The following is a 21506-nucleotide window of genomic DNA, read 5'->3' as shown; positions in this document are numbered from 1 at the left end:
GTTGTGAGAGGGTGGCACCCAATTTGGGCGTTACCCGGTGGCGCTCTTTAGAAAGAGGCGGCCGAAATAGGGAAATGTTGCGAAATAACACTAATACAAAGTGAGTTTTTTTTTTTTTTTTTTATGAGTATTTTTATTTTATTTTATTTTATTGTTTTTGGAATATACAAAACGTCACATTATTATCTTATGCTGGCTATCATCGTACATTTTTGGCGGATTAGAAACTACAAGACAAATTTGTCCGTAGGTGAATTCAAAGATAAACATTGACACATTGTACTAAATAATTTTACAAATAAAAACAATTTATGTCCACATCTCACCAAATTTTTATGAGATTATGCCCTTTCCTTCTCTCAAAAGTTGAAACAATTCCAAAATAAAAATAAGACAAATATTTCCAATTCACTTCTGCCTCCTAGGATTTCCATTCTATCTCATAAGTTGTGATCACTTCCCAAACTTTTATGGTGCTCTAACTCCATCCCATTCTTAGCATTTTAGTTCAAAAGTATCATAATTATACCGAAAATGTTCGGTCTAGTGGTTAAAACGAAGATACAATGGACTATATATCTACTACACACGTCTAGACCTGGCAAATAGGTCAACAGGGTTAGGTGTGGACTGAGTGAAGTCGGGTTGGGTTACTTTTGGATTTGTAAGAATTCGGGCGGATACAGGTTCATTCCGGGTTCGGGTTATTTTTGAGTCCAATTATTTTATTTCAAGTTATTTAGGGGATAATAGACTTATATAACAATAAACATTCATGTTGGTCATATTTAATCGGGTTAATTCAAGTTATGAGGTCAAGCTTGGCCGGTTTGAATTTCGGGTATCATGTCAAGAACAGGTCAGGTTATTTTGGACGGGTTATTCGGTCGGGTTAGTTTTTTTTTTTTTCTTTTTTATTAAACTTTATCCGTTATATAAAAATGAGTTTTTTTCTTACTGGTTACTACATGCATCTATTGATTCTAGTACGACTTTTAATACACTCTCCCATCCAAACCAAAAGTAACACTTGCTTTTTGGTACTATTTATGATCGTAGGAAATCTTTGATATTATTCTTATTCTATAAGACAAAATATAATCATGTGAGATCTTGTTTGATTTATCGCCATGAATGCTATAAGAATATCAAATTTTTATAATTTTTAATAACATGTAACTAAAGATATTCACGTTGCAAAACGTGACTCGACAAGTGTGATAAAGCAACTGTTACCTTTGGTTTGGATGAGAGGAAGTAATTGATTTTGTATGATTGTGTTAGGTAGATGGACTTGTTTGCTTTGTTAACTTTATACTCCGTAAATAAGCTAGTTTTAAAATCGTGGATGATTAAATTGTGGATGATAGTAATTAGTGATTACCGTATGTAGAATGGATAATACATAACCATCTTACCGAATTAAACTAAATACCAGACCGCGTACTGGACCAAATAAATTATGACCATCAGTGAACAGTCCCATGGACAACAACCTCATTCGCTTATAAAACTTTAATTCATAAAAAAATTGTGAGACTCAAATATTTCACATGTTGTTTGCTAATCACAAATTCTTGTTTGTGACGGCACATATCCGTCACTCTTGAGTGACGGATACCATTTTACCTCATAAAGTATCCATTTTTTCTTTCTCAGCAACACTATTCATGTGGTCCCCTTTCTCCACTAACCCATTTTATTACCATTTTAACTCACAAAATATCCGACACAAATGGTAGCCCGTCACAAGGGAGACCAATCGTTTGCTAATATACATGTCATAACCTTGCAACTTATGGGTAGGGCTAGGAAACGAGTCAGTTTGTTTCGGATTAGGTTAAGCTAAGGCAGACCCGTCAAGTCAATATTTTTTTTTTTTGTGTATCAATACTATATATACTAGTATTGGTGCCCGGCTTCGCTCGGGCTACCTCTACCTATCATTAAATTTTTTTTTTCATTAAATAAAATTACTTAAAGTTGCATAACCCATAAATTTATCATTAATATATTTTTCTATGACATATCCTAAAATTACGATGAAATAAATTTTGAGACAAATTCACTACTTCCGCTATTAATATTTTACTCTTACTAATGAAACATAGTAATAACATTTTACTACTTGCCCGTAATCATTGGTTATTTCACTACTCCCGCCGTAATTATTGTTACTGTCACTACTGTTGCATTAACATTGATAATTTCACTACTCTCGCCGTAATTATTGTTACTTTCACTATTGCCGCATTAATATTGATTATTTCACTACTCCCGTTGTTTCTACCCCTCTCACTAATCTCCTTGATAATATTGTTAATTTTACTATTCAAATGAGTGATTACTATCATATAACTATATCCAATAATGTTACTACAATTCTTTTATTTACTGACGAAATTACTTTTATTAGTTAGGCGTGCAATTTTAAGAGGGTTATATATTTATATAAATATATTACATATATGCGTTAAATCAAATCGAAAGAATTATGCAATATTATATATTATGGAATCTAACTTGAATTATTTATAACCTACTTATTATATTTTTATATGTTAAATAATTAAAATATATATATAAATCTAATAAACTATGAAGTTTAATAAAATTTCATAGATTTTAAATTTAATATATAATTTTATGATGATAATAATTAATGCCATAAATGTGCATATTTATGCTAATTAATTGTTTTATTTTAAGGAAATTGACCATCTTTTAGTCTTCTATAAATATTTAGGAAAATTACCAAACATCTTCTTTCCTTTAGTCTCCTTGAAATTGACCATCTTAATTAATTATTTTATTTTAAGGTAATTGACCATCTTAATTAGTTATTTTATTTTATGGAAATTAACCATGTTTAGGAAAATTATCGCTTTTATATAATTTAATTTTTACCCAAACTATATAATATTTGCATTGAGATCCCTCAATCGGGTCCATCACACGGTGCTATTGATTTAAAACTATATAGTATAATTTGATGGGGCATATTCTGCACCACTGACCAAGTCAACGTATTGAACGAGGTCAAAGATGTCCACAGCAAGCCAATGACTTAGACATCCCGTAGATCGACCTTTTCGGCTGCCCGGCCCGGGTCTCGGCATGGGCAACCTACCAGCCAGGGGAACATACCGCGTACTCATATCCAAGAACCCTCGGCATGGAGTCAACCAGGCTCGCCCAGGCTGCCATAGGTCCCTCGGCCGAGGGTAGATCGATCTTTCCACCTGCTTTGCCACTTGGCCCACTTGGCCACTACGTGACAAAAGGTGAAAGTCTATAAATACTCCTCAATCCTCATTGAGAAAGGGGATCCAGAATTCTAACCTAAGAACCACTTAAATTGGTATTATCTCTCTCATCTCTCTACAATACACGTAATCAAGCTACATACTACTTAATCACAGTAAGTTCACTGACTTGAGCGTCGGAGTGAGTACGCTTGGCACAAAGCCAAGCCCTCAGTTTGCTCATTGTTGCAGGAGAGGCCGAGGAGAGCAGTCAAGGCTAGAAGAGGCATTATTCGACAAAGCTAGCGTGGTAAACAAACACCTTGAATTCATACCCGGAACAATTGGCGCCGTCTGTGGGGAGATAGATACTAGAAGCTAGTCATTCCCTGTAAAAAAAAAAAAAAAAAAAAAAAAAAAAAAAAAAAAAAGAAAACCCACCCAAAAAAGCTAAGAAGATGTCAAAAGAACAAGAGGTGTTCGTAACCGAAGAGCCCCTCCACCCAGGTGATACCGTCCACAATGAATTGTGCAACCCTCCACCAAATGGGATAATTCAACCGGAGTTCGGGATGCCAATAATGCCGAGATCGCCGCTGCCCGCCGACCAGTCACCGTCATGGGACGTGTGGTTGATGCGGCAAAGGCGACGACTCCTGGACACGATTGTCGGTCTTGCGCCGGCTCACACTCTTGTCACACCGATAAGAGCGGCGGGACCCGTCCGAGAAGCTAGGGCCCAAAAGGTGACTCAGAAACCCGAACGAAGCACTAAGAGAGGCCGAGCCTACCAAGACGCCGGGGAGCCCGAGTGTCGGTGGTAGAACTAAGCCCTTCCCGCACTCGCGGAGGGACGATGTCGCCGCGACACCCACGAGGCATGCCCCAGACGAGCGAAAGGAGTTCGACTCACCAGAGTCGGAGAAGGAGTCCGACTCACCAGAGTCGAAGAAGGAGTCCGACTCACCAGAGTCGGAGAAGAAGCCCTTCCCGCCACGGGGAGAGGGGTCGGACTAGGGATGCGAGGAGCCGATCGCCGCGTGTCATTAGACACGTGGTCAGACAGCCCCTCAGTGCCTACGTCCTAGAGACCCCGGTGCCGCCAAAGCTAAAGCTACCGTCTATATCATACAAAGGAGAGGGCGACCCAACCGATCATGCCGAGGCTTTCGAGTCTCACATGTCGGTGTGGGAGCAACCTGACGAGTGCAGTGCCGAGTTTTCCCAACGACCTTGGTTGGAATGGCGCAAAGGCGGTACAAGGGGCTACCCGATGGGTCGGTATACTCTATTCCGACCTAAGAGACGCGTTTTGGCCCAGTACTCCACCAATAAAGGAGAGCCGTCGAGACATCGGATCTCCCGACCATCGAGCGAGGAGGGAGGCGAGTCACTCCGAAGCTATGTGAAGAGGTTCGATGCCGGGGTTCGGCCAGATTAGGGAGCCGAACAATGAACTAGCGGCCTTCGCGATGAAAGGCCTCCCCGGAGGGGACTTGAAAACGAGCTCATCAAGTGCGGTGGCACGAGCCTTGAGTCCGCCAGGAAATTGGCCGACCAGGCCATTAAGGTCGAAGACTATCACAAAATATGGGTAGGCCACGGCGAGGCCGGCACTCGAAAGAAAGAGCCACCGGGAGGACAAGCCGGATGAAGGGCGCCGTGACAATAATAGGTCGCGGACCGACAGGCCCGCCCGAAGCGAAACCCGGCGGACGCCGGGGAGTTCGGTCCGTACTACCATAAGAAGTACAAAGATCACACCCCCGGTCGTATCGGCCGCCGAGGTCTTCTCCCGAGCGAAACGAGGGCGAGAGTGGGAAAGGCCCCCAAACCTAGGGGGACGGTGACACGAGCCTGTCTTTGTGAGTACCACGGCCACACCGGTCATTTAACCAACGCATTGCCGGCATTTGAAGAATGCCATTGAGGAGCTGATCCGAAAAGGGAGCCTCGGCAAATACGTCGCCGGAGGCCAAAAGACTAACACCGGTGGCTCGGATAAAAAATCCGTCTTTCAACGGATAGGAACAATTCATGTTGTCATCCGGGGAAACGAGAACGGCGGATCCGCTCACGGGCACAAGCGGCACTCAACGAATCGTATCGGGCCGTCAACCGTGCCCACTACGGCCCCGCGCTTCCAATATCCCGAACATAACTATTGGGAAGGAGGACTACGAAGGAATCATCGCCCCACATAGCGACCCACTCGTAGTCCACTTAGACATAGCCAACCACCTGGTCATGAGATGCACGATTGACACGGGTGCTTACACGAACATCATGTTCGGGAGTGCTTTACGGGGCTCGGCACGAAAATTGCGGACCTTAGCCCATGCACCAACCCATTGTACGACTTCTCCGGGCGGGCTTGGTCCCCACAGGGTCTATCAAGTTACCGGTGATGTTCGGCCCGGTCCGAGCGCGGCCAAGAATGTGATGTCCGAGTTCGTGGTCATCGACGGCTCATCCGCATACAACGTTCTCATCGGTCGTGTCACCCTGAGTGAGGTCGATCTTTGTAATGTCCATCCGGGCCACGACAACGATGTATGTCTCGGACCGCAGGGAGGTTCATAAACTCGTCTCAAAGAACGAAAAAGACGAGGTGGTCAACGTCCAAATATCGGCCAGAGGATGCAACATGCAATCCTTCAAAGTGGCAAAGAAAGAGGAAAAAGGGAAGAACCCATCCTTAAGACAGGAGGACGAACCGATGAGCACCAACCACGTCGCCATGGTCGAAGGGGCCGAGACCGAGACAGATAGAGATTGATCCGGGGCGCACCGTGACCGTCGGTGTCGGCCGGAACCAAAATCAGGGCCGATCTCCTGACCTGCCGAGAAGAAACAAAGACGTCTTTGCGTACTCAGGCCGCCGAGATGCCCGGTGTAAGCCGAGAAGTCATCGTTCACAAGGTGAACGTACTCCCCAGCGCTCGCCCGTGAAGCGGAGGGTGAGAAACTCCTCGGCCGAGAAGGAAGATGCCATCAAGGCCGAGGTTGATAAGTTGTTAGATGCAGGCTTTATCATCCCTTGTACGTACCCTGAATGGCTAGCTAATGTTGTAATGGTTAAAAAGTCATCGGGGGGGTGGAGGATGTGTGTTGATTTTACGCAACTTAATAAAGCATGCCCGAAAGATTGCTACCCCTTGCCTCGGATAGATAGCCTAATAGACGCGACGGCGGGCTACACAATCTTTGAGCACATCGACGCCTTTTCGGGATACCATCGGTATTCATGGCGAGAGGAAGACATGCCTAAATGCGCATTCATCACCATACACGGCACCTACATGTACAAAATGATGCCGTTTGGTTTGAAAAATGCCGGCGCGACTTACACAAGACTGGTGGACAAAATATTCCAAAATCAAAAAGGGCGAAACATTGAGGCCTACGTCGACGATGCTATTGTCAAGAGCAAGTCCGACGGCGAGCACTTAGCCGATTTACACGAGACATTTTGTTCACTAAGGAAATACAAGATGAAGCTTAACCCGACAAAGTGCAACTTCGGTGTCCGGGCAGGTAAGTTCCTCGGTGTGCTTGTCAGCGCCAGGGGAATTGATGCCAATCCAGAGAAAGTCCAAGCAATTCTCGACCTGCCGGAGCCGAGGGATCGAAAGGAGGTTATGATAATCTTGACCGGAAGGATGGCGGCCCTTGCCCGTTTTATCTCTCGGTCGGCCGACAAGAAGCACCCCTTTCTTCAAAGTGTTGAAGGGGAATAAAGACTTTTCTTTGGGGGAAGAACAAAGCACGGCTTTCAAACAACCGAAAGCCCATCTACAAACTCTCCAGACCACTGTCCGGACCGACGGGGGGAAACGCTATATCTATACTTAGCGATTACCTCGGCCACGGTCGATCTTGTGATCGTCGAGAGAAGAGAACAAGCGAAGACACCCAATCTACTTTATCGGCCATACATCATTTGCCCGCCGAGAGAAACTACCCGGCGATTGAAAAAGCGGCCTTTGCCGTGGTTGTTGCCGCAAGGAAGTTGAAACCCTACTTCGACGCACATCCCATGACGGTCTTAACCGACCAGCCGTTGGAGAAAACACTGGAAAAATTCGAACAATCAGGCAGACTTATCAAATGGGCAGTGGAGCTATCTGGCTTCGGCATTCAATACAAACCAAGGCCTTCGATAAAGGGGGCGGCGCAGACTTCTTGGCCGAGTGCACGTATCGGGAAGAATCGTGCCCGGGCATGTGGGAGGTATATACCGATGGATCCTCCACAAACGAACGGCTCGGAGCGGCATCCTTATCATCAGCCCAAACGGGGACGAGTTCGAGTACGCTTTGAAGTTTACCTTCTCGACCTCAAACAACGAATCCGAATATGAGGCAGTGATAACCGGAGTTGAGTTAGCCAGAGCCGCCGGGGCAGAACACATCATTTTGAAAACAGACTCTCTCTTGGTGACTAACCAATACGAAGGAGAGTCGGCTCGGACGATGGGATGGTAAGATACCTGGAAAAGGTAAGAGCCGAGACCTCAAAATTGAAGTCATTCAAAATGCGACACATCCCCAGGTCTGAGAACAACCGGGCCGACGCTCTCTCAAAGCTGGCCAGTTCAACCATAAAGAATATCAGCCGTACCGTGCTAGTGGACATCAGGAACGCTAAAAGCATTGACGAAACCATCGGCATGGTGTGCGACGTGGAAGCTGAGACGACATGGATGAGTCCGATAAAGAGGTTTAAACTGACAAATGAGTTACTGGGAGGACCGCAATCTCTCACAAAAGATAAAGAGGATCGCAGACAAGGTACTTGGTATTTGAAGGAGAGTTATACGGGAGGTCCGTGACAAGGCCACTCTGAAGTGTGTCGGTCCAACCGATGCGAGCTAATCTTGTGAAAATACACGAAGGCATCTGTGGTCATCACATGGGGGCAAGAACACTAGCCCACAAAGCTCTCCGAGCCGGCTACTTCAGCCCACCATGCTTGAGGATTCCGAAACAAAACCGAAAAATGCAACGGTATCGGATGCACGCTCCGGTGATACACGCACCTTCCGGGACTGCAACCGTGCTTAATCCCCTTCCCTTTGCACAGTGGGGAATGGATCTACTAGGGCCATTCCCAACGGCATCCGGAGGAAGAAAGTTCCTAATAGTCGCCGTCGACTACTTCACCAAATGGGTTGAGGCCGTGTGCGATGCTGCAAAACCAAACTGCGGCGGCCGTAAGAAAGGTGATCTGGGAAAATGTCATAACTCGTTTTGGGTTACCCCAAGTCATGGTGTTCGACCATGGCCGAGAATTTTGGAGTGACACAATAATGAGCTGGTTGGAAGAACTCGGCATCAAATTTGCGTACTCCTCCGTCTCCCGCCACCCCGAGCAACGACGGGCGGAGGCGGCCAATAAAACGATCCTCAACGCGGCTTGAAGAAGACAGTTGAAGACCTCGAAGGAAGATGGGCCGATGAGCTACCCGGCGTACTATGGTCCCTCCGGACCACGGAGAAAGAAGCAACGGGTGCGATCCTTTTCACCTAGTCTACGGTCCGAAGCGATCCTGCCGATTGAAGCAACGGTGCCAACATTCAGAACGGCCACTTTTAACCCAGATGAAAACGAGGAAGGCCTAAGAACCTCCCTGGACCTGGTCGAAGAAAGCCGAGATACGGCACGCCTCAACTTAGCAGTATATCAGAGCCGAATGAAAAGGGCCTACAACCGAAGAGTCCACAAAAGGGACTTAAAAGTAGGAGATCTGGTCCTAAGGAAGTCAGCCGCCACCAACAAAGGAAACATCCATGGCAAGTTGACGGCCAACTGGGAGGGTCCCTACAAGGTAGTTGAAGAAATGAGGCCGGGTACATACCGGCTGACGGACATGGGAGATATACCTTTGATGAGCCATTGGAACACCGATAATCTCAGAAAATACTTTGTATAACAGCGGAGTTGCCCAAAACAATTGTTGGCACCCCAATGCATATTCATATCCAATGAGGAGTCATCCAAGTTTTTCATCAAAGTGTTAATCCACCCCAATCAGAAGGCATACAAAACATATGTACACAGCAGACAGCGCCAAAACCTCGATCACCGATCATCCCGGCCTTTAACGGGAGTGACGGGGGGACGAGCCGATACGCTAACATATGTTCAGCGGCGGTCAAAACGTAAACTCCGTTGCCCCGGTAATTGGCCGGGAAGAGACGAGTGAAACGCGACTGCCCTCGGCAAATTAAGACCGAGTTTAAAGACGTTAAACACAGTTGAGATACGCATTCTAACTGCCTCGGCCAAGCCGAAGGTAAAAACGAAAAAGCGCTCAATTAATTAACGCGACTGCCCTCGGCAAATTAAGACCGAGTTTAAAGACGTTAAACACAGTTGAGATACGCATTCTAACTGCCTCGGCCAAGCCGAAGGTAAAAACGAAAAAGCGCTCAATTAATTAACGCGACTGCCCTCGGCAAATTAAGACCGAGTTTAAAGACGTTAAACACAGTTGAGATACGCATTCTAAACTGCCTCGGCTAAAGCCAAAGGTAAAAACGAAAAGCGCTCAATTAATTAACGCAAGAAGACAAGTGAAGGAATAAATCAAAAGGCCTCGGCCAACCCAGAGGCAAAGCAAGCAAAATCTCATTAAGGAAAAAATAACGAAGTCACAAGAAGGAGAAGTACAGACGACGGCCGTCCCCTTTGGGATAAGCCAAGACTCTACCTACCAAGGTCTTACAAAAATACAAGGAAAAGTAAAGCAAAAGGTTTCGGACTGGTTCTTTGAAGCGCCAAAAGGATGGCAGGGAGAAAAGGCTTAATAATTGGCCCCCGAATAGCTGAAGCTATCCGAGACGCCGGGTGAGCCTGGTGACGACCGCCCGTCTCCCTATGCCTGGGCAGCCTTAGCATCCTCAGCTTTCTTGGCAGCCTTAGCATCCTCAGCTGCCTTATCCGCCGCAGCTTTCTTAGCAGCCTCAGCATCCTCCCTGGCCGCCCTCGTCTTCTCTGCAAGGGCCGCCGTTGCAGCGGTCGCCTCCTCCTCCTTCTTGGCCCTGGCATCCTCGGCAGCCTTATCCGCCGCAGCCTTCTCTTTAGCTTCGAGCCTATCATCGAACAGCTCGTCAAATTTTGTCCACAGAAAGGAGCCATCCGGATAGACCTCATCTACCACCTCCTGAAAGCTTCTTCGGTCGGTCCCTATCCGAGCACACATGCGTGGGAGAATCGTGTTTTGAAGTGTCTCAATATCCTTCTCCCTTTGGGCAAGGATAGCACTAGTCTCCCTATGCGACTACGACTTGGAGCCGATACGCCCTTTTCGACTCCTCCTCCTTTGGGCGACAACAACGTCGAAGCCGCCCTTGTACTGTCCCGTTCCTCCTTCACTTGGCGGCGGCGGGAATCGGCGGCCTCTACCTTGGCCTTCTCGGCCGACAAATAGCTTCTCAATTTCCTCGACCCGCGCTTGTGCGGCAAGGAGGTCATGCTTAGCCTTTCCGGCCACCCCTTTGCGGCAACAACATCGAGCCTCGTTTGCTCTATCAACGGTCCCGTCTCGGCCAAAGCCTTTTCTTGCTCCCTAATACGAGAGCCGACCGATTCGGACCAAATCCCAACCTTCTTGCTCGGCTTTGTACCCTCCGCTATGAGCGGTCGTTGGATATCGGCGCGAGTCTGGTCGGCATTTTTCCCGCCGTCTGCATAGGCCTCTTCTCAACTCGCCGCTCAGTAATTGGGACAGACTGCGCCGGTTGATCTACAAAAAATTCAACCAAAGAGTCCACGTCAACGTTCATGGACATACCAGAGAGCCGGTCATCAGGTATATCTAATGAGCCGGCTAAATCTGAGCCGCAAGTTAGACCTGTACCGGAGGGCTTGCTCTTCTTGGCCGATTGACCCATTTCCTCGGCGCTGGCATTAACATGAGCGTCGGAGGCAGAAGCATCGGTGGCATGGGTAGATCTTTTCCTCTTACGCCTAAGCGGAGATCCCTCAGCATCGGAATCCTCTCCATCGACAATGTCAACGACCTCCACCTCGGTTGAGGCGGGCAGGTTGACACCGTCGCCGCCGTGACTTGGCTTTTCGGACCGGCGAGGCACGGCGCAGCTACCTTGGCCTGAGCCGCCGTCTCATCCAAGCCCTTCAAGAGGTCAGTAGGCGACGGACGGCGGTCATGCACATCGACCTTCGGATTCTTCTCCTTAACGTTTCCGTCTTTGTCCAGCCCCATCTTCTCGAGGAGTTGCTCAGACAGTTCGGGACCAAAGTGCTCTGTAAAAGACACAAAGTAAAACTTAGACATAGGGACATGTCAAGAAACAAACAACGAAGAACATTAAAGCAGAAATGGGCCTCACACCGACCCCACTCACCCTGTGCTAGGGCCGGTATGAGGCCGACATAGCAAAGCGGCTCGTCCATCAAGATGACTTGCGTCGGGGGCAACCAAACCTTCGGCGCCCCATCATCATCGACCTCGAAAAGCTTCAGTGCCTGCTTCTCGTCCTCATTAAGATAGACATTCCCAGCGTCCATCTTATTCTTGCCCTTGGGGATCATCTTCTCACGCTCCCCTTTGCTCTCGCACCGCAAGTTAACGTGGTGCTCAAAAGACCGAGGCAACGGATAATCATCTGGGACCTCGACATACACCCACCGTTCCTTCCAGCCCTTGCAAGAGGTGAGCTTAGGCACGGTGAGATAGCCTGGCTCGGTCGGGCGCTATACCACCCCGGCCACCTTGAACATTCATTCGAAGAAAATGAATTCGGCGGAATAAGTTTACCGTTGGGATCACCCCCACAGCGACACAGCCACACGAAGCCGACTATAGTCCTAACGGCCAAAGGGTGAAGTGCGCCCGCCGCAACGTTCATCGCTTTGAATTATGGAAGAGACGTACATATTGAGAGGAAACCGGAGACCATACTCCAAGTGCCTCATATATACGCCGATGTGACCTGGGGGAGGGCAACAGACGGCCTGGCCCTCTCCAGGGATGACAATGTTGTACCCCTTGCCAAAAAAGAAGTGCTCTTGAAAAATTCGAGCGAGCAACGTGGGCGAGCCCATCGGTCCAAGCACGATTGGGGCCGATGGTACGGACATCGTAATGATGCAAGACTCGCCCTCTCCGCACCCCGAGGATTCCTTTCCTCATCATCAACATCATCTTCCCACTGCTCCAGAACTCTATGGTCAACTTCAGGAGAAGGAGACCTAGGGCCCCTCGACCTTAACGGAATTGCGGCTACCGCCTCCTCCTCATCAAAACGCGACGGGGAACCCCCCGGCGCACGGGTACTGGGACCGGCATCAGTAGAAGACATGGTTCACAACAATTACTTAAACAAAACAAAAAGTTGAAAAGGTTTTTTTAAGTTTACCTTGAAGAAAAGTGCTACGCCGACGTAAAAATTCTGAAGATCGGAAGAGAGGGAAAGACTTGGAATTTTGGAAAGAAGAAAATTTTTTAGAATGAATGAAATTATTAACCAATTTCATTCATTGATCTGGTATTTATAGGCAAAGGCCCATAAAGGAGGACCAATCAAAACGCAGCCCATGAAGCATCAGCCAATCAACGAAGGGACACATGTCAGGCATGCGTACACGGAATGTCAATCGACGCAACAGTTGAATGTCAATCAAGGCAACAGTAACCAAGCGTCTTCAACACGCCCCTTCATATCCCTTTGCCTATTCATCTTCCTCAGCAAAACTCCTAAAGTATCTATTCTCCGCCGGCAACACGACTAAACCAAGCTAGGCAGCACCGGCCGGGGGCAATCAAAAATATACCGGCACTCTCAACCTTGGGTCCGCCGGCCAGCAGCACCTTCTCTTCCACATTTTGATGTCCGTTACACATCCATGTGGAGGGGGGATACGGTACGGCCTGTACAGAAGTAAGCCGGGGCAGAAAATTTTCACTTGCACAGAATATACACTCAGCATACATCGGAGCCCATACCACGGCATAGACTACGCTGGGGGCAAATTGATGGGGCATATTCTGCACCACTGACCAAGTCAACGTATTGAACGAGGTCAAAGATGTCCACAGCAAGCCAATGACTTAGACATCCCACCGATCGGCCTTTCGGCCCCGGCCACCGGTCTCGGCATGGCAACCTACCAGCCGGGGAACATACCCGCGTACTCATATCCAAGAACCCTCGGCATGGAGTCAACCAGGCTCGCCGGCCTGCCATAGGTCCCTCGGCCGAGGGTAGATCAGTCTTTCCACCTGCTTTGCCACTTGGCCCACTTGGCCACTACGTGACAAAAGGTGAAAGTCTATAAATACTCCTCAATCCTCATTGAGAAAGGGGATCCAGAATTCTAACCTAAGAACCACTTAAATTGGTATTATCTCTCTCATCTCTCTACAATACACGTAATCAAGCTACATACTACTTAATCACAGTAAGTTCACTGACTTGAGCATCGGAGTGAGTACGCTTGGCACAAAGCCAAGCCCTCAGTTTGCTCATTGTTGCAGGAGAGGCCGAGGAGAGCAGTCAAGGCTAGAAGAGGCATTATTCGACAAAGCTAGCGTGGTAAACAAACCTGCTTCGGAATTCATACCCGGAACATAATTAATTTGTATAACTTTCTTTAATTACATTGAAGTCCCTTGGTTTCTGGATTTAATATATAGTATTGATTCCAGAAACTAAGAGACTTCTATGTAATTAAATAAATCTATACAAATTAATTATACTATATAGTTTTTAATTGATAGCGCAGATTTGAATAAGGGATTTCAATGTAAATATTATATAATTTTGGTTGAATTATAAATTTAGAGAATACCAGAATATGATGAGTTTCCTTAAAATAAAAAGGCCTCACTTATGGTATTAATTAGTATAAAGATGTTAACTATTTAACATACACAAATATAATATAAATATGTTTTATTTTGGAAACTATTAAAAGGTAAATAAATCAATTTAGATTTCCAAAAAAATATAATATTCTATAATTCATTAGATTTGTAATTTAATTAGTAAATACTAAATAATAATGATTGCTCTTTAATAATATTCTAATCTAATACTTCAGATTTATTTAAATATATAACTTTAATACAACTAGATAATCAATACTATATATTAAATCCAGAAATCAAGGGACTTCAATGTAATTAAAGAAAGTTATACAAATTAATTATACTATATAGTTTTAAATCACTAGCACCGTGTGATGGACCCGATTAAGGAATCTCAATGCAAATATTATATAGTCTGGGTTAAAATTAAATTATATAGAAGCTTGATAATTTTTCTAAACATTTATAAGAGATTAAAAAATGGTCAATTTCCTTGAAATAAAATAATTAATTAAGATGGTCAATTTAAAGGAGCCTAAAAGAAAGAAGATGCTTGGTAATTTTCCTAAATATTTATAGAGGACTAGAAGATGGTAAATTTTCTTAAAATTAAATAATTCATTAGTATAAATATGCACACTTATGGTATTAATTATTATCATCATAAAATTATATATTAAATTTAAAATCTATGCAATTTTATTAAACTTTATAGTTTATTAGATGTATAAAGATATTAATTATTTAACATACAAAAATATAATATAAGTAGGTTATAAATAATTCAAGTTAGATTCCATATATAAGCTGGTTCGTTATTAGAAAGTATGATGCTTAGATTGAATTTAATTGGGATTATTGATAGGATGGAGTGATTATTGCAGACCACCAATAAGATGGATTATTGTTATAAAATAACCCTATATAATATTGCATAATTCTTTCGATTTGATTTAATGCATATATGTAATATATTTATATAAATATATAATTCTCTTAAAATTGCATGCCTAAGTAGTAAAAGTAATTTCGTCAGAAAAGAAAAAAATTGTAGTAACATTGGATATAGTTATATGATAGTAATCACTCATTTAAATAGTAAAAGTAACAATATTATCAGTGAGATTAATGAAAGTGGTAGAAACAACAACGGGAGTAGTGAGATAATCAATATTAATGCGGCAATAGTGGAAATAACAATAATTACGGCGGGAGTAGTGAAATTATCAATATTAATGCGCCAGTAGTGACAGTAACAATAATTACGGCGGGAGTAGTGAAAGTAACAATGATTAGTACGGGCAAGTAGTGAAATGTTATTACTATTGTTTCATTAATAAGAGTAAAATATTAATAGCGGGAGTAGTGAATTTGTCTTAAAAAAATTTTCATCGTAATTTTAGGATATGTCATAGAAAAATATACTCCCTCCCATTCACAATAAACCTCCCATTTCATTTTGGCACAAATATTAAGGAAACACACTACCCCACCATATAATTAAATTTCAACCACACAAATACACTACCCCACCATACAATTAAATTTGGACCACACAAACACTTACCAAAAAAGGAAATAGGGAGGTTATTGTGAATAGACGGAAAAGAAAATAGGGAAGTTTATTTTGACTGGGAGGGAGTATTAATGATAAATGATAAATTTATGGGTTATGCAAATTTAAGTTAATGAAAAAAAATTAATGGTAATTAGAGGTAGCCCGGGCGAAGCCGGGCGCCAATACTAGTCAACTACTATGATAATAACCAGTAGTCAAAGCAACAATAATAACAACGGAGTAGTGAAAGTCATATTAGCAGCAACAGTAGTAGTGAAATTAACAATACTAAATGCGGGACTGGTGAAAGAAAAAATAATGACGGAGGGAGAAGTGAAAGTAATAGTAGTCACAACACATGTAATGTGAGTAACAATAGGAACAACTAGAGCTGGCAAATAATGACACGACACGAAAACACGACACGAACCCGACACGAAATTAACGGGTTTGGGTTGAGGCTCAATGACCCATTTATGTAAGTGGGTCGACACGAACACGACACGATATTTAATTGGGTCGGGTTTGGGTTGAGCTCTCTAAACACGAACCCGACACGAATGACCTGTTTAATAAATTAATCTTAATTTTTTTTATCTTTCATCACATAAATATACTTAAAACTTTCCAAATATTGACATGACACGAAAACACGACCCGAACCCGACACGATATTAGCGGGTTAGGGTTGAGGCTTGATGACCCATTTATGTAAGTAGGTCGACACGAACACGACACGAGATTTAAACGGGTCGGGTTTGGGTTGAAGGGTTTGTGACCCGTTTACATGTGACACGAACACGAACCCGACACGACCCGATCTGTTTGCCAGGTCTAGGAACAACAGAGAGAGTATGCAAAATTAACTAATAATTCGATTTTAAGAAAATATTAATTTATTTAAATGAGTTTGACAAAGTAACGGGTTAACCGTAAAAATAGCTGGAGTAGTTAAACAAACAACCGTAACCGAAAAATTAGTAAACGTAATAGTATTAACATGATATGTAGTGAAAGTAATAATATTAACAACGAGAGTGGTGAACGTGTCTCATAATTTGTTGATTAATTTTACATTTCATCATAATTTCAATATATAAATTGTAAATGTAACCAAATTTAACGAATCATATTTCATAGAAAATAAAACTTAATTGGTAAATAAAGGTAGCCCGGGCATAGCCGTACATCAAACCTAGTATTAACATATATCGGGAACATTTACAAAATATGTTTGTCATACGGGAGGAGAACATACACATAAATAAACGCAGCTAATAAATACATTATTATTAACTATCATTTTTATTAATTCGTCAAATATATAACTATAAAAAATATTTTGATAACAATTGTAAATTGGGAAACAAAGAATTAATTAAGACCAGATGTGTACACAACAATTGGACTCCTAACGATATGAACTCCGTCGGTCCAAACAAGAGAAGCGGACACAAATGTTGTCTCTGGAAGTCCCTTGCCAACAACACTCACATTGAAACATTTAGTTTCCTTCGACGACCCGAAAGTCATAGTACTCGGGTTGACTGTGATCCGAGCCTGTCTCGACACACACGTAATTTTAGCCGTGTAGGTTGAATTTGCAGCTCCCACATTTGTCACACATCTGTTAAATTTTAGACTGAACGGGTCTTGAGCATCGACTAGTGCTGATAATGAAGGGTAGTTAACGTCGTTTGGCGAGTGGGTAGTATTTTTCGGGCATGTCACATTGGGGTTACCTGTAAATGTGACAATTTTGCCCGCGTCATAACCTAACCTACACAAAAATGTAATGTAATCCTTAACAGTAGTGTCATAGACAAGTCCTGGATTTGTTGCCTTTGTCGGATTCACATTCCCTGATCCGTAACCAAATTCTGCGTCTGTGTTCGTTGATGAAGTCATCGGGTTAGCTGTACATTGAAAAAACAAAATGTCCGTGTAAGACTATACTCATGTATGACGGGTTAACAGTAACTTATTTTTAGATTGAAATCACTTATTTTACCTGTAGTCATAAGTGAAGACTTAATTGCGGCCGGAGACCAATCAGGATGCACTGATTTAACATAAGCAGCCGCACCAGCGACATGAGGGCAAGCCATAGAAGTTCCGGATATCATATTGTATGTCGCACTTCGCTGATCTTCGGGAAAATCAGGAGATAAATGACCTTTAGGCGAATATGCAGCTAAAATGTCGACTCCTGGTGCACTGATATCAGGCTATAACACAAAAATCACCGCCAACAAATTACAAAACTCGATAATTACACATCGAATTATTAAATGAACTTGAATCAAATAACAGACCTTTAGAATATCTGATGCAATTGTATTAGGTCCTCTAGAAGAGAACTGAGCAATATCAGGAGCGGTTGTGTCGTTCCTGGTTTCACTTTTCAGGATATTAGCCTTAGGATTTCTGCATTAACAGAGCAAATTAAATTAATTAAATTGAAGCTCCAATTCGAGTAATATTATAATCTAACCGCTTTTTTATCATCGCTGTTTTCACTGACAAAAATCATACTTAGTGGAGTGAAGGTAGGTTTTGAGTTCTGCGAAAGCAGCCGTGCCAAGTGATGCAGCAGGCAAAGGATAAGCAAATGAGACGTTCTCCAAACGAGTCGGTGCCAGGACACCAAGAGCACCAGCCCTGAAAGCGATTCCATATGGTGCTGAACCATCGCAAACGACAATTTTTCCCTTTACTAGATGTTTATCTAGACAGTTTTCAAGGCACAACCTGAATAAATTTCAGACAGTACAATGGTTAAGGCTTAAGACGTAAAAACACGACAGTTGAAGATAAAAGCGGGATGAAATATTACTTTGCATTAGCTTCTTCACATATTCTTGATGCGGCTTTCCCGTAAACCAGAGGGAATTTCTTTCCTTTTAATGTAAATGAGTTTATAGTACTTCCCTGTATTGCAGTTCAGTAAGGTAAAAGTTATACCAAAACGAGTATAATAAAATAATGACGACTTTTGTAGTAAAAAATAACAGCGGAACACATACAGTCAATGTCTGTCCATTGCCAAGGATAACCCTGTCGATAACTCGACGATCAGTCGTACTAGCAGCGACAGATAAAAGCCAGGGTGCAACGCTACCAGTAGAACCAGCAGCATCTCCATCATTTCCTGCAGAATGTACAGTTAATACACCTTTCTCCATAGCATGTAATGCTCCTATCGCGATAGTATCTTCCTCGAGCTTCACCGGGTTTCCTCCAACAGAGATGCTAATTACGTCAACTCCATCAGCAATTGCATCGTCGAAAGCTGCTAGAACGTTCGAGTCTTGGCATCCTGTGGAATTGCACACTTTGTATACTGCAATTCTAGCTGATGGTACTCCTCCTCTTGCTGTACCTTCGGCTACCCCGAAAAAACTTGTGTGATTTACGACTCGCCCTGCTGCTGTTGATGCTGTGTGGCTTCCGTGACCTTCGTCGTCTCTTGCATCTGTTCCCGTGTACGCCCTTGCGCCTATTATTTTCCTGCAATGTCGATGATTCTGATTAGCGGGTTGTAAGAATAGTAAAACTTCTGTATTATAAGGCGGTTTTACAGTCACATAGTTCGTTAATGTGTACTTACATTATAATCCGTATGTGAGCTGACAAGTCTGATCCGACCTAAACCCGACCAGACAGACCCCGAAAATGTTGCAAACCGAACCCAACCCAACACGACCCGATGATTAGTGACCCGAATCTGACACGACCAGATATTGACCTAACAATTATTAAGTGGCAAAAATTGCTATAATGCAATAAAGCAACCGGATCTTATAATGACAATCTCAACCCCGAACCGACCCGATACATCATTTGACCAGAAATGACCCGACCGGATAACAACTTGACCGGAACCCGAGTCGGCTCAAAAGGGTAGGCTGACCCAATATGACCTGAACCGTATGAGTTATGACCCTACCCGATTTGACTTAACCCGACCCGAGTGACCTAATTGCCACCTCGACCGTATATCTTTAAAGTAAAAGACGGATTCATAAGTCACTTCACTTAATTTCACCGTTTTACCTCAGTAAAACATCTGTAAGTCATATGCTTGCGAATACTTACTTGTTGCAGGTGAAATTTTTTCCACCATGACATACACCTTTCCATTTCTGAGGAATAGGTCCTAAGCCATTGTCATAAAAACTAGGGGATTCCGGCCAAATTCCAGTGTCGATAACACCGACAATCACGTCGCTTTGGGCAGTTTGCTGTTTAGGACTTGGTTGTGGAACTCCCAAAAAATCCCATGATCTTGTTGTTTGAAGTTGTAGTGTTCTGCTGGGAAACACCGACACCACTTCTTTCATACCTATGAAGTACCATATTTCCATAAATCAATTTTTAGTACATTATAAAATGTTGCAATATGTTGTTGACGGGATTTGAACTTAGGTCATGATAGTGTACCACTCATCGTGATTTTACGAACTAAACTAGCTGACATTTAATAGTCTTCTATAGGTATGATATATATACTCCATTCTATATTGTCTATATACATGTGTTTTTCGATATATGACTATATTCAAACTAGTTTTTTTGGTTTGCTAAAGAACTATTTTAGATAATGCTCGAAATCAAATTTAAAGAAATAGGATGGTTTTGAAATTATTTATCGAAAATGTATTCACGTTAGACCATTTGACTTATTAGTTTTGACATAAAATCTACGAAAAGTCATAAAGTAAATACTCCAATTCATCGGTTTTTTAATTGGTTACTCATCTAAATATTTTATTTCCATGATTATTAAAAAAAAAAAAAAAAGCTCTCATTTAACATGGCGAGTCATGGTACTTAAATTTGTTTAGGAAATATTCATTGAATTTTGAATGCAAGACACAATTTGAATAAACATAGGGCCATAAAAATATTAATATCACAATATATGTGTACTAATAATTTGACAAGAAAAGTTATACGCATCTTACTCTTGAGATTTTCGTACTCTTTTTGGGTTAATTTTGCGGCAAAACCACTAAAACTCTTCTTGTAACTCCGGATGATGCTCTCTTCGGCAGATCTTTTAGCATGTCACGTAAAAAAGGTTTATAAGTCAATCTATCATGTACAGAGTATTATTACTCAATTCGTCTCAATTATTTATTTATCTTAGATTTAAAAAAAGGTAAATAATTAATTGAGACAGAAAGAGAAATTATCAATGCAATTAAAATGATAGATATGGCAAGGTCGTAGGTCTCACCTGCCCTGTACGACTTGTTGGAGTACACTAATATGTTGCGATGCAATCGAGTATTTGTTGGAGACCGTACGACCCATATACACGATATATTCCTACATCAATTAAAAAAAGTCCTGAACTTTTGAAAAAAAATAATCAACATGCAATGCAAAATGACTAATCTTATACAATCTTATACAATTGGTGTCGGGATATGTCGAGATATGGTCTCCAATCGGAAATCGTCAAAACAACGGGAATTGAAGTATTGAACGTAAGAGATAATAAAAGTAGATAAATAGCTACTTGCCTTTGTATCATCATCATTAATTTCAGCAGACAATGCCAAAGTAAAAACACACAAAGCAAAGATGAAAATAATTAAAAAATCTTTGTAATTCACCATTGTTGAATTTTTAGAATTAAAGTGAGTATATAATAATGTAATATATAGATTATTTATATGAAGAAGAAGAATAGAGAATAATGTCTTTTTTGGTGTCAAAAGAGTCGCAAGAGCGATTTGATGCTGACGAGATTTTTGTACCAATGTGAAAGTGATGAATGTGATACGAAATTTTTACACTAATCATGGTAAGTATTACATGATTTCATTGCTAATTTAATTTATTTAATTAGTATGAA

General features: G+C 42.7%; 1 protein-coding gene across 1 annotated transcript; it reads right to left on the bottom strand.

Annotated features, from left to right (window-relative positions):
- Positions 1-17014: 17014 nt before the first annotated feature.
- On the bottom strand, positions 17015-20968 carry LOC141616899 (subtilisin-like protease SBT4.3). The gene is made up of 9 exons (XM_074434058.1): positions 20883-20968; positions 20608-20699; positions 19739-19985; positions 18667-19150; positions 18477-18571; positions 18176-18391; positions 17956-18067; positions 17652-17868; positions 17015-17556 (listed from the first exon to the last, which is right to left on the bottom strand). Exons 1-9 carry the CDS (start codon positions 20957-20959, stop codon positions 17015-17017), a joined length of 2082 nt encoding a protein of 693 aa, XP_074290159.1. The 5' UTR covers positions 20960-20968.
- Positions 20969-21506: the final 538 nt, after the last annotated feature.

Source organism: Silene latifolia, chromosome X (assembly GCF_048544455.1).
Source record: "Silene latifolia isolate original U9 population chromosome X, ASM4854445v1, whole genome shotgun sequence".
NCBI classification, from domain to species: domain Eukaryota; kingdom Viridiplantae; phylum Streptophyta; class Magnoliopsida; order Caryophyllales; family Caryophyllaceae; genus Silene; species Silene latifolia.
Note: the sequence above shows the minus strand (reverse complement) of the source record. Positions and strands in the feature narration are given on the sequence as shown.